This window comes from Podarcis tiliguerta, assembly GCF_965153285.1.
Source record: "Podarcis tiliguerta genome assembly, chromosome: 7".
In the NCBI taxonomy this organism is placed as follows: Eukaryota; Metazoa; Chordata; class Lepidosauria; order Squamata; family Lacertidae; genus Podarcis; species Podarcis tiliguerta.
In genome coordinates this window covers 21,549,525-21,564,114 of record NC_139540.1, presented here as the reverse complement: position 1 = coordinate 21,564,114, position 14,590 = coordinate 21,549,525, and the positions used below count along the sequence as shown (strand labels likewise).

The 14,590-nt window shown below is 44.2% G+C and overlaps 1 protein-coding gene across 1 annotated transcript in view; it reads right to left on the bottom strand.

The window, feature by feature from the left end:
* The window catches only part of DPYS (dihydropyrimidinase), a 45,614-nt gene that overhangs the window by 23,123 nt on the left and 7,901 nt on the right, over positions 1 to 14,590 (bottom strand). Inside the window, exons 2-4 of the mRNA XM_083450596.1 lie at positions 8,613 to 8,771; positions 6,925 to 7,104; positions 4,914 to 5,103 (exon numbers count right to left, since the gene is read on the bottom strand). Coding sequence (XP_083306722.1) covers positions 4,914 to 5,103; positions 6,925 to 7,104; positions 8,613 to 8,771 — 529 coding nt within the window. The remainder of the gene's footprint in view (positions 1 to 4,913; positions 5,104 to 6,924; positions 7,105 to 8,612; positions 8,772 to 14,590) is intronic.

The window sequence follows — 14,590 nt, the reverse complement described above, 5'->3', positions numbered from 1 at the left end:
AGACGAAAAGACTCCCGGAATGGATTCTTTTCGTCTTGCGAGGCACCACTGTATAAGGAATGGTTATATAAACATTAAAACATCCATGATCCATAATTGAGAACCAGTGTCGCATAACAGTTAAGAGTGGTGGACTACAACCTGGGAGACCAGGGTTTGAATCTCTACTCAGCCAAGGAGCTCACTGGGTGACCTTGGGCCAGTCACCATCTCTTAGCCTTACCTACCTCACCGGGTTGTTGTGGGGGTGAAATGGGGAGAAGAAGAACCATGTATGCCACCTTGAGATCCTTGGAAGATGAAAGTGTCATATAAATGCAGTAATTGAAAATGAAAATAAGTAATAAAAGAATCCCATTAAAGCAGAAATAAAACAGGAAGTTCAGGTTGAGAGATCAACGGAATGGCTGTGTAAGAAGGTACGTTTTCAGAAGCTAGTGAAATGCCAAAAAAGATGGAGCCTCTTGTTTTCAGCTGGGAGTGCATTCCATAATACCAGTTCCACCAGACAAACACCCAGCCTTGACTTTACCACAAGCAAATCATCATTAAGCCTGTGGAAAGATTAAACAGGTTCCATCTGGCACCCAACGGTCACTTTTGGCGTAGAAGTGGATCAATACCCTGAGCTGCATCCCCAAGCAGCAGAAAAAAAGGGCATTTGAGCCGTCTCTGTACGCAGGTGGCGCTGTGGGACGCAGGTGGCACTGTGGGTTAAACCACAGAGCCTAGGGCTTACCGATCAGAAGGTCGGTGGTTCAAATGCCCATGACAGGGTGAGCTCCCGTTGCTCGGTCCCGCCTCCTGCCAACCTAGCAGTTCGAAAGCACAAAGTGCAAGTAGATAAATAGGTACCACTCCAGCAGGAAGGTAAACGGCGTTTCCGTGCACTGCTCTGGTTTGCCAGAAGTGGCTTAGTCATGCTGGCCACATGACCCGGAAGCTGTACGCCGGCACCTTTGGCCGGTAAAGCAATATGAGCGCCGCAACCCCAGAGTCGGCCATGACTGGACCTAATGGTCAGGGGTCCCTTTACCTTTTACCTGTACTTTCAGGGTTTGGTATGAATGCCAATAACATATGAAAGAATATGGAAGGTACCCTACAGCCAACCCTGGATTAGGAGACAAATTAACAGAAAGATTCTAGAAACTTCATCTGTATGTTCAGTGAAGCATGTTTGATACTGTCACACAGTAAGTGACACTGTAGGCTGGGATAGGAACCCATGGCTCTCCTGATACTGCTGGACTCAAGCTCCCACCAGTGCAGCTAGTGGTCAGGGATGATGGGAATTTTAGTTCAGAAATATATGGAGGGCCACCAGTCCTCCATCTCTGCTGTAGGAATGCTGCTTTTTAAAAGAGAGCTGTAGAGGTGGCATGAAGGGGTATTCCCTTAGAAAGAAGATTCCACTTAAACATTAGGAAGAACTTCCTGACAGTAAGAGCTGTTCGACAGTGGAATTTGCTGCCAAGGAGTGTGGTGGAGTCTCCTTCTTTGGAGGTCTTTAAGCAGAGGCTTGACAACCATATGTCAGGAGTGCTCTGATGGTGTTTCCTGCTTGGCAGGGGGTTGGACTCGATGGCCCTTGTGGTCTCTTCCACCTCTGTGATTCTATTCTATGATTCTATGATTCCTGCCTATGGTCTGAGGGCAAATGAGGCAGCCATGTTGTTGAAAGAAAGCAGGTTTATTTCTGGTCAGCGTCTGGATGGGAGACCACCTAGGAACTCCATATATGCCACTTTAAGAAAGGAAAGCAGGATGTAAACACACTTTTAAAAAGTCTAATAATTACTTAATCCCACTCTGTCACCTCTGGTCAAAAAATATGTTACTGGTTTCTGAAGCACTATTAAAACAAAGATACGATGGTACACACATTCACCCTATTACCAGCTCTCTAAAATGAAGGTGTCTGTTTCCAGGCTCATCAGAGCCCTTGGAAATGGCCATGCAATTAAAAAACGCCTAGCCCATTCCATTTTCTAGTAATCTAATATATCCCTACCTACATTATAGGGAGGGAGCCCCACTGAATTAAATGGGAGTTCCTTTTGAGAAAGCATGCTTGTGATTACACTGTTAATATATAAAACCAACATCATTCTTGGATCATCGGAACCCTTTTTCAAGTTCAGGAGGACCCATGTTGTCCAGTCTCTCTGCAATGATTCAGTGGGCAGAGGGGCATCAAAGTCAATTTAAGCCTTCAGTCAGTCCTTTTAATGTCTGTGCCGTATCAGAAAATACCTGTTTCGCCACTTGCATGGCTTCAGATTTTACTGTTTAGTTACCTCACACAGCCAGACGGCTTGGGACCTTTTGGAACAAAGATGCAGAAATTTCTATGTCATTATTAATTTAAAAGATCACTCCTGAGACAGAAAAGAGGATGGCAATGTTCACGCTTAATCACTGGTACATCGAGCATAATGGGGCCTGCATATCTGTAACTAACAGGCTAAACTGCAACCCCATTTAACAGATGCAGCCTGGATTTGGGTTTAGACACTGCTACCCGTCAGCTAATTATTTTTCCTTCATTCTTTTTAAATAAGAGAGGTACTATGTCTTGAGGCTGTGTGGAAGCCATGATCTCTGACTTGGTGACGTGACAACTGCTTGGCTAGTGGTGATGCTTACTGAACTCACCATGCACTCAGAGCAGATGGTAGCTTGAGAAAAACCAGGCCCGAGTTCAGACCGAGGCAGAGAAACTAATCAGATACTTCACTGTTATTTATGTTGGCAGTTGTAGCCTAAATACTAAAGAAGCAGGCCAGTCTGGTTGGACTATTTATTTATTTTATTTATATCCCATCCTTACTCCCAAAGCAGCCCAGGGAGGGCAGCAAACACACTGATGATAATACTATTAGAAGACCTGGAAACAGAAACAGTTATCCAATTTCCAGATGTGCCCCTGGGAGGCCCCCAAAGGTTTGGGAAGCCCTGATCAATAGTATATGCACTTTAACATCTACAGAATTGTTGACGTTGTGTATGCAATTCAGACCGAGAAAACACGACACCTTTCCCACTTCCAATGATTTTGGACTGCCCTGGGGATTTTTTTTATTTTTATTTTGTGATTTGACCTACATATTTTGGCTGATTTCACAGTTTCTTGTGCTTTTACAAAGTTGGAAGAACGGAGGATGAGAAAGCGGGCTCCACAGCATTGTCAACAGTGGCATCTAGTGGACAAATCCAGTGCAACATGGCACAGAAGAGATGTTTTCCTAACTCATGGATTTAGTACAGTGGGCCAGCTACTTACACCAGGGTTCAGATTTGGGGGCCCACGTGCAACAGTAGAATCATGCAAACTCAGGAACCCTCAGAACCACATGCTGTGAGGCTGAGGGCACCCTTTTTACTGGCCTCCCAAAGTCCTCACAACTCCTTCCCACAGACTGGTAAGCAAGGCACCACAATGCTTATGTACTGCCTTCCCAAAGATGGGTAACCGAGGCGCCGGGCTTGGTGAAGGAGACACAAGAGCTCCGATAGCATCCCAGAGCCTTCACACTTCTTCCAAAAGCTAGTCCCCTAAATGTTCCCAGAAAATTAGAGTATTAAAGTATTATTATTATTATACAATTGAGGTTGAATCCTGACAAGACAAAAGTACTGTTTTGGGGGACAGGAGGCGGGCGGGTGTGGAGGACTCCCTGGTCCTGAATGGGGTAACTGTGCCCCCAAAGGACCAGGTGCGCAGCCTGGGAGTTATTCTGGACTCACAGCTGTCCATGGAGGCGCAGGTCAATTCTGTGTCCAGGGCATCTGTCTACCAGCTCCATCTGGTACGCAGGCTGAGACCCTACCTGCCCGCGGACTGTCTCACCAGAGTGGTGCATGCTCTAGTTATCTCTCACTTGGACTATTGCAATGCGCTCTACGTGGGGCTACTTTTGAAGGTGACTCTGAAACTACAACTAATCCAGAATGTGACAGATAGACTGGTGACTGGCTGCCGAGACCACATAACACCGGTCTTGAAAGACCTACATTGGCTCCCGGTACGTTTCCGAGCACAATTCAAAGTGACCTTTAAAGCCCTAAACAGCCTTGGTCCAGTATATCTGAAGGAGCGTCTCCACCCATCATTCTACCCGGACACTGAGGTCCAGCGCCGAGGGCCTTCTGGCGGTTCCCTCGCAATGAGAAGCCAAGTTACAGGGAACCAGGCAGAGAGAGGGCCTTCTCAGTAGTGGCACCCGCCCTATGGAACGCTCTCCCACCAGATGTTAAAGAGAACAACAACAACCAGACTTTTAGAAGACATCTGAAGGCAGCCCTGTTTAGGGAGGCTTTTAATGTTTGATGCATTACTGTATTTTAATATTTTGTTGGAAGCTGCCCAGAGTGGCTGGGGAAGCCCAGCCAGATGGGTGGGGTATAAATAATAAATAATAATTATTATTATTAAAGGACGGTGCCTCCTTCCCAGCTCTGGGAAGGTTCTGCCAGGCTTAGGGAGGGAGGCGTGATCCTTGTGCACATGGCATCATGATGCCGCCCCCCATCGCCCTTGCAAGCTGGTGCCTCTGGCCCCAACAAAAAATGTCACCACACACCACTGAGTTGTCAAAGATGAAAATGCCTTTAAGATGAGAGTGTTGCTGTCTTTGGAGTGTGTGAAGGCCCTGTTTATCCAACTATTTTTAGGAACACGAGAAGAGCCCTGCTAAATCAGGCCAATGGCCCATCTAGTCCAGCATCCTGGAAGGGTTAATTCCTAGTGTGTAAGGCAGAGTAATTCCTGTGCCAGCCAGATTTCCTCCTGGAGTTTTAACTATCTCTGCCTGACACCCAGGGATGGCATTTCAAACCTGGAGATCTTAGTAGCACCGGTTCTGCAGGACCTCTACACAATCTTTAAACACACTGGGTCAGAAACGCACCTTGCCTCCGTGCATCTGCGATCACCGTGGCTGCAGACTTGCTCATCACATGAACTACGTAGAGAGGGCAGTTCACCGAGTTTGCTATGGTGATTGCTCTCAGCGTGGCTTCAGCTTCCACTTCTTCCGGGCGACACAGTTGGTGCCCTTCTGGACCAGTTATTCCCAGGGATAACATCTTCTTTGCACCCTGCAGGCCAGCCACAGCGACACAGAAGTTAACGTTGCTACCAGTGGAAAAATTAATGACTTCTCTGCAACTCTGGTCCAGCTACCCGAGTAATTTAGAAACCCCAATAAGTACAAGATTTGAAAATCATTTGTACTGTGATGGTTAGCAACTTAGTTAGCTATGATTTGTAGTTTATCAGAACAAATGCCTACGTGCTTGATTTTTCTGGATGCTTTGTTTTTCAAAAACACAGAAGGCTTTGGAAATATATGTTGTGTTTATATCTTGTTATAAACCACACGCATTTGCTTCTGTTCAGAGATGTCTTTGGGCTGGATCCAGATTCACAGCTCATTCCTAACCATGCTTATTCAGAAGGAAGTCTTACTGAATTCCATTTAGCTTACACCAAGGTAAGTGGAGTTAGAATTGCAGCCTTGGTGATGCTTAGGGTAGACCCACTGAAATAATGTCACTTTGGTCCCACTGATTATATTGTAAGTAAGTAAGTAAATTTTTGTTTATACCCCGCCCTCCCCAGCCAAGAGGTGGCTAACATCAAATGTCAAATACATTAAAACACAATCAGACAATTGATTAAAATACAGCTTAAAAATTAGAATCAGGATAAAATTAAATGACTGCCCATGAAATTGCAACCACAGGGGTCGGGAACCTCGAGTATTCATCAGGGTCAGCTATCCATGTTGGTCCCACCTGAGCCAATAAAAGGGCCAAAGAGGTAACTTACAGGGTCCCATAGAGGGGGGTCAAACTGAGCCTGGACCGAAGGCCAGGCAGAACAGCTCCGTCTATTGGGTCTACTTTAAGCATCGCTAAGGCCCTATCTGCATAATACACTTAAAGCAGTATCACACCACTTTAAAGAGAACTGGGAATTGCAGCATATTAAGTCTAGTGACTGTTGATTAAGGTAAAGGGACCCCTGACCATTAGGTCCAGTCGTGGCCGACTTTGGGGTTGCGGCGTTCATCTCGCTTTATTGGCCAAGCGAGCCGGCGTACAGCTTCCGGGTCATATGGCCAGCATGACTAAGTCGCTTCTGGCGAACCAGAGCAGTGCACAGAAACGCCATACCTTCCTGCCGGAGTGGTAGCCTATTTATCTACTTGCACTTTGACGTGCTTTTTAAACTGCTAGGTTGGCAGGAGCAGGGACCGAGCAACGGGAGCTCACCCCGTTGCGGGGATTCGAACCGCCAACCTTCTGATCTGTGGTTTAACCCACAGCGCCACCAGCGTCCCAGTGACTGTTGATAGCAGACTCCTATTCCCCTCTCAGAAATGCAATTCTCATAGTGATTTGACCATCAATCCTCCTGTACTCTGAAATCGGTACATTTGAGAGGAACAGGTGTTTCCAAACAGCACCCTTAAAATGACAGTTTTCAGATTTTGGAGGGGAAGCCACGAGACCCTTTGTGCTAGCCCTGCCTTCAACATCACCATCTTCCACTAGCTCTGTCTCTTCTGACTGCATATTTGGTGAAAGTCTGAAAGGGAGTCTGTGAACATTTGGTTGTGCATACATAGGCTCCTCTGGATGACAAAGCCCCAGTTACACAGGGCTCCCAGTCATACGAGAAGACAATGCACTTTCAGCTGAAGGCATGTAGGCTGCCCCTCCAGACATTAATTGAATGTGGGAAGGTCAGGAGGGGCAGAGATGGTAGGGCCAACATGCCCAGTTCCCCTCTGCACTCTGTTAGCAAAAGATGTGTAATTTACAAATCGTTACAATCTTAAATACACAGGTATTGCTGCAATCTGTTGCAGGGTGGATGAATGTTCCTGTGTCACCTTGGAGATAGATAATTACCTCTGCAATCAGATCCCCGTTTTCTGCATGGACTTGAGCAATCGCACCGATTTGTTTGCATTGAGAAAAGGCAGAGTGTAACTCTAGATCTCCAACCATATAGACACCTTTATATGCCATAAACATCTTAAAGGAGTTTACACCCTTTTCCTGGGCTAGGGTTTTCATCTCTTCTTTAACCTGAAAACACAACAAAAAATTGTTAAATGTTCAAACCTCACAATATCCTCTTGAATTTATTTGGCATCAAATCTTACCATCTGATTGGCTAAATTATTTGAGTACTGTATATTGTTTGACAGAGATATTTTTACTTGACTGGAAGAACACCAAAATTTCCCAGGTTATTCTTCAGGAGACAGTAAGATTTCTCTCTAAAATGTTGTACCCAATAATTATTCAATACTTTAATGTCATAAATTAATTCCTGTAGGGACTATGACACTTTTTTGGTTATGTATTTTTGGAATTCTTGTTTATTATGAAAAAAAAGGAGCTATTACAGTATCGTTCAATTATTTTTTTTATAATTAAATAACTTTTAAATAAGCTTTTTTAAAAAAATTCCCAGGACTAAATCCTCTGGCTACTTTAGCACACCCATCTTGGAAGGCTTCACCCCGGGCTCCTGAGCATGGTGAAAATTTAGTTTATTACATGTATATATCATTTCACACATCCAAAAGTGTCTTGAAGCAATTTAAAATTATGAAATACAAAATACATAAAACACTTCAATAAAAGAATACAGATACAAAATACTAAGGTAAATACTAAGCTAAAGAAGTTTCACAAGCTTGTGAAACTATTTATGTATGCTACTACTGCGGCCTTTGTTTTGTTAGCCCCAAAATGGAAAATGAGCGAGGTCCCAGCCATAGAAGAATGGCAATTTAAACTGATGGAATAAACGCAGCTTGCAGATTTAACATATAGAGTAAGAGAACAAGAAGAATATATGTTTAAAGAAGCCTGAAAAATGTTTACTGAATATATAGGTGAAAATTGTGTTCATTTAAAAATGCTGGTAGCATTAAGTTAAGTTCAACAGTGAAAACAAGTTTTGATGGATGTAACAATGGATTACTGAATGGTTTAGTTCATGTAAAATATGCAGGGATGCACGATATGCAAAATGAAAGAGAAGAATGGAAGTCATTGATTTAAGCTTGTTTAAATGAATATTTTGAAATGTAAATCAGAAAATGTAATAATATATATATAGAGAGAGAGAGAGAAACATAACTTTCTCTCCCTCTTCTTTCCTCACCAATCCTCACGCAAACCCCCATGTCAAATCTGCTCCAGCAAGCAGGCAGAAACCCTAAAAGAAATCTGTGGAGTGTGCAGGAGAGAGAAGAAGAAGGGGAAGGACCACTGAGCAAGCTGAGGTCCATGGGTGAATGAAGAAACTTCATCTCATACAACCCATCATGTTTTTGTCCAAAGAAAAATAGCAATCTAAAACAGCACAAAATATGTACCTCCCCCACACAGAATGAAGACAAGTAGCTGCCCAGCAAGAAGCAGGAGGAAGGAAGGCAAATTTGAATGTGCCACAACTGGGCCCTTGGTCATTTGGCAAGAACGCCACACACACACCGTTTTCCATGCAACTCGTGGCATCTCTCCTTGGCGCATGTTGGACACACTTGAAGGAACAAACATGCTACTGGCCTTCTGCTTACCTTGTCGCTCCACCATGTGACGGCCACATGAAGTGCATAATCGCAGCAAACTTTGGGATCTGCCCAGCTTCTCCATCTCTCATAGGCTTCAATGAGAGAACAGCCTTTCTGAGGTATCGCAAAGTCAATGATCATTGTCGTGCCTCCCGCTACAGCAGCCTAAAAGAAAAAATAAAAAGAGGTTGGCGGTGAAGGAAGTGTCGCAAGGTTCTGCTTTCTCCTGATTACCCTTTCAGTCCCTTGCATAATATGAAAGGCTTAAAATCCATGCACTGTTGAAGTATTTATTTCAAAACTACAATTCCCATCATGCTCTGTCTCACAATTTTTTACTACTGTAAAGAAAGTAATGTGTGATGACCATCCTCACTTGTTTGTGTCTGTGTGTGAGTGTGTGTGTGTAGGAGAGAATCAATTTTCTCATTTTTGCTTTAGCTGGTCAAGCCCAGGCTCAGTGATTATTGGGAAGCTTGGAGGTTGACTAAGTAATTATATGGGTTATGCAATTATATGGGTGAAATTTTTGTTGTGCTGATGGTAAGCACTGGAAGGAGAGGCTAAAGGGAGGGACACTGGTGTATGGCTCTGGATATCATGGATTCTGGGTTCTGCGAGGCGAGTTTGGGGAAATGCCATCTTGCAGAATGGGGGGGGGGATAAAAAAGCTGGGTATTAACTACAGGAGTGCCTATGTTAAATACTTTGAATAATTGGTATACATATAATTGACAGATGGAGAGGCAGAAGTACTTCAATTTTATTTTATTTATTCTATTTTCTCTGTTAGAAGTCCTTTATCTTGGATTGAGGAAGACACACACAGGAAGGGGATAGTTGGGAGAAAGGTCCTCTCCTTTTTTCTCATTCCTTGGTTTCCCTTATTACTTTTTTTTATTTAGATCAGTTTGATTTTTATTGTATTTTATGTCCAAAACTTTCAATAAAGAAACACTTATTTTAAAAGGTCCTGTACTAATTCGGCCATGCAGCTAGTTCTGTGAGTGCTGGCTGTGGTTTCCAGCAGTGGCGTAGCGTGGGGGGTGCAGGGGGCCGGCCGCACCGGGCGCAACATCTGGGGGTTAGGGGGCGCAAATCCATGGGTTAGGGGGCGCAAATTCACGGGTTAGGGGGTGCAAATTACTTGCCTTGCCCCGGGTGCTGACAACCCACGCTACGCCACTGGTTTCCAGGCTACTGCTTCTTCTCAACAAACACAGCTGCAAATGAATGGATCTTAGAGTGCAAATATGTGGCTTTAGTTGCAGCAAACAGGAACCTAACCTGAAGTGCACTTCACCAGAGAAATGTCAGCGACATAATGCATTGGAAACAGGAGCATGCATGTGTTGCATGTGGGGTGTGTGTGTGTGTGTGTGTGTACAGGCCAGAGGTTTTGTGCTGCACCAAAGATCCTGATGGAAAAGTCTGCAGCATTGCTGAGCCTCACCAAGCAGATGGTATGCAGAATGGGGGGGAAAGGGAGCCAGAAGCACCTTAGGCACTCAATTAAGCAGGGGCCGTTTTCCTAGTGCTGGCTGAGCTGGAAAAATAAATCTGTGTATCAGCAGAACAATACTGGAGGTGGAAGTGATGACTTTGAAATATGGCCCCTGCAATACCGAGCAGTGTTGCATTAGAAAACAACGCCCCTTGGGATGTTTGCTGAGGAACCCATTTGAAGGGGCATGAAATATATTTCTCCAGAGGCAAGGCAATCGAGTAAACAAAGGAGTGGAGATGGCGTAACCTGCAGGCGACCCCAAAATTACTGAGGGCAGCTGGTGAAGAGTGAAGAGCATGATAATCAGGGGGGAAAGAACTGAAAGCGTTTTAAGGGACTAAGATCAAGTAAGGGAACTGCAATGGCAGATGAATCTCAGGGTTAATGAATGCAGAATAATCCACACCAGTGACATGGACTGTTGATTTCTTAATGGAATGGCCCGAATCGCCTAGGGCAATGTTTCTCAAACTAAGAGCCAGGACTTACCAGTAATCTTTGAGCCATGCTCAAGTGGACCTCAGCGCCACCTCCTGCGCCCAGCACCTCCTCGCTTGCCTGCCCTACCCTCTGGTTGTGCCATGACCTTTCGTTGTGCCATGACCAAGGACCAGCGACTGGCAGGGTCAGGAGAACAGAGAGCCTTGTGGGGAGAGGAGGAAGGAAGGCCTCCCTCTTCTGAGGGGAAAAGGCCGCAGGAGGGCCTGAAGGAGATTTTCTGTGGCATAAAGGTTCAATATTGTTATTAATCTCACATGAACTGGAAGTAGGGAGGAAATGGGGTAAGAGAGGAAATCGTTACAAGAGGAAGACGTAAATACAGTGGTACCTCTGATTACGTACTTAATTCGTTCTGGAGGTCAGTTCTTAACCTGAAACTGTTCTTAACCTGAAGCATCACTTTAGCTAATGGGGCCTCCTGCTGCCGCTGTGCCACCAGAGCACGATTTCTGTTCTTATCCTGAAGCAAAGTTCTTAACCTGAAGCACTATTTTTGGGTTAGCGGAGTCTGTAACCTGAAGCTAATGTAACCTGAAGCGTATGTAACCCGAGGTACCACTGTATGTGAAAGGACCAAGGAGGAGGCATGAATGACCCTGAGTTAAGGTAGAAGTTGGCTGTGGGAAGAATGAGAGAAGAAATGACAGGAGATGGGAAAAACATCCTTTGAGGCATGTAGGGGCGGATACGGGAAAAGGCAAAAGGAAAAGCTGTCTCCACTTAAGAGCCTCTGAATCAACAAACTGAGTGGGAAGGCTGCCACAAGACCTCCAGAGCAAATGCCTGAACTTCGCATGAGGAAAGCTGAGCTATGGAACTCCCTGCCACCAGGAAAATGCCATGGCAAACCATTCAGCAATTTCTAGAGATGGATTAGATATCAGTAGAAAGTAATGTCAGGAACAGCCATCGGTTATGCCAAACTCTGCCTCCACCTGTCACCATTTTGTGACCGGTGGGCCTCTGTAATACTCAGTTGTCTTAACTGAACCTGGGGGTAGAAATGGGCTGGGGGGGGGAGTTGCCCTAGGGAGAAGGGGGTTGGGGGGACCATTCAAAGCCACTGCCCAAAGTCAACAGCACACATACCCACAGCCTTTCTGTCAGAATTGACAGGTGGAAGGGCTCCAATTTTTGGCTTGGCTGACAGGGCAAACGAAAGTTCTAGACCCATCCATTGGTTGTGGGTGGGTGGTGTCTCCAGTTTAGGGTGGGAGAGTAAGGAAAGGTTGAGGAATAAAGTTTGCTCTGCTACTCCTGGAAAACCAAGCAAGGACCCCCCCCCCCCCCGTTACAGCTTTTAGCCAAAATTCTCTGTGTTTCAAAGTAATATTCTTAAATGAGCATAGCGCAAAAGCTCCTGGATGTTTAGTCAGCAAAGGTTTGTGGGCCACGTTTATCAGTCTTGATGCACCTTTTCATGCTGATTTCCTTTTGCTTTTCAGTAAGATTTTATTTACCAAAATCCAGCCCGCTGATGTCATACAATCAAATAAAAAAGAGGCATGTAAGCATTTTAAAGGAAATATGCAAGGGAATATCCATCTTTTCTCTGCCCTTGAACCCCATCATGTCTCGTTAGAGATATATATTTATATCTGCAGACAGAGATATGCCATACTTTTTAATTATTAGAGTAAAAGCAAACATTAAATTCACTTTTGCAATAGGCGTGATATGAAACTGAGCCCTCTGGTCCTTTCTAGTTATTTACTCTGCTTTTAAATAATTAATCTGGGGAATGTTTATATGTTAAGAAATTACATGGCAACATTCAATGGGGAAAAGGCCAAAACTGCAAATCTGCCAGTTCTGCCTCTGTGAGCAATAAATCACTTATTTTAAAGTCTTCTAAACGGATTCACCAGCTTCCAGGGATCCTTCCATTTCTGGTACAAGATTTATTTCTTCGCTGAATTATTGTAAATAATATTACTGACCCTTAAAATAAACTTTTTAATGAACGGTACTTACCAGAGCAAAACAAGGAACACTAAAGTATTTTGTTACTCTGCAAACTGATTTAAAATAAGCCTTGTTAATTGCAACAACCTCTTTCCTAAACTTTGGAACTTTACATTTTTGTTATTGTTTTACTATGTATTTTGTGTTCTGATTTCGTGTTTTTATGTTGCGAACTGCCCTATGATCTTTGGATGACTGGCGGAATACAAATTTTAAAATAATAGCAACAATAGCTTTTATAGACAAAACAGATATTTTTGCAAGACGTTTGCTCCTTGACCAATGAGCTAAGTGTGTGTGGCTTCTCAGATATCAGCTGCAAATCAATTAATTTACAAGTATGCACAGCAGGACAATAAAAACATGCATCCACTACATGTTTATTTTATGTAAACATTTGTACATAAAATATACATTATTATTATTATTGCTTTTAGTTTAGATTTAAGAATGACATGTGAGAAAATTCTGGCACTTTTCCCATTATTTGAGCAGCAGGAAGTTCCAGGGACAACCTTTAACAGGGTCAGTTCCTTTGTACTGTAGTTTGTTAAGGGTTGCTGGTAATTTTAACCGGGGTGGGGGGTGAGGGGGTTAATTACACTGTGCAGAAATCTTTGAGGGGAAAACTGTGCTCCCAAAGTGCTTCGAAAGTACAATGTGTGGGAACAGTGAGCTTTTCCTGATCTAAGATGTACCTGGAATTATGTTCCACCTATACATTTGTAAATAAAATCTACCATTAGAAAATGCCATAAGCCTCAAGTGACCTCCTTCCAAAAGAAACTAAACCCAGTAGAGTGATGTGCCCTTAGAACTTCTGTTTGTGCAATGAAGTGGATGACCACAATGGCAATCTCTTCACTGTGTATGGCTGCTACAAGATATAACCTTGTTTTCTAATGTTTTCTTTAATGATGGGCCAGTTTAGGGGAAATATCATGGTCCCCTAAAGAGCCTAAATCCTTCCTAATTTGCTTACTGCTTTGCAACTCTTGCAAATTGATTTGCATAAATTTGCATCTGTGTCTGTGTGTGTATAAATGTGTATATGTGCATGTATATATGTGTGTGTGTATATATATATATATATATATATATATATATCGTGTCATATAATGGCACAAGGAATCATGACATTATATATTTCATAGTGTACTGTACTGTTATGTAAGGGGTTTAATTAATAGAGATGCTAACATGATTTAAGGCAGCGGCAGGTCAGGGGTAGACCACTGATGGAGCTTCAAGCTCCGGCAGGGCAGAGAGCAGGCGGGGGCGTGGCGCCCAGCGCAGGGGGGGGGCAGCCGCGATAGCAGACCACCAGGATCATGCTGCTGGGGGCGGTGCGCTCCCCCCGCACCCCTGTTCCTCCGTCAGTGGGGTAGGCAACCAGCTCTTGAGACTCTTGCTAGGCCACATCGTTCCATATCCTTCTAAAGTATGTGAAATGTGAACCTAAACTGTGATAATGTTTCTTGCTTGCCTGGATGGAGATGGAGGGATGTGGGGGAAGGGGGGGTTGAGAGAGAGAGAGAGAGAGAGAGAGAGAGAGAGAGAGAGAGAGAGAGAGAGTATGTGTGTGTAGGTAGGTAGGTAGAAAGCTCTAACAATTCTCTTGCTTTTGTTGTAATGCCAGAGTTTGTGGGTAGACAATTTCGTCCATGTTTGGTTTTGGTTAGTGCACCTTGTTCATTCCTATTTGCTTTTTATTTGTTTGCATAAAGGTAAAGGTAAAGGGACCCCTGACCGTTAAGTCCAGTCGAGGACGACTCTGGGGTTGCGATGCTCATCTCGCTTTACTGGCCGAGGGAGCCGGTGTTTGTCTGCAGACAGCTTCTGGGTCATGTGACCAGCATGACTAAGCCGCTTCTGGCAAACCAGAGCAGCACATGGAAACGCTGTTTACCTTCCCACCGGAGCAGTACCAAATTATTTACTTGCACTTTGACGTGCTTTCGAACTGCTAGGTTGGCAGGAGCAGGGAACGAGCTTCTGATCGGCAAGGCCT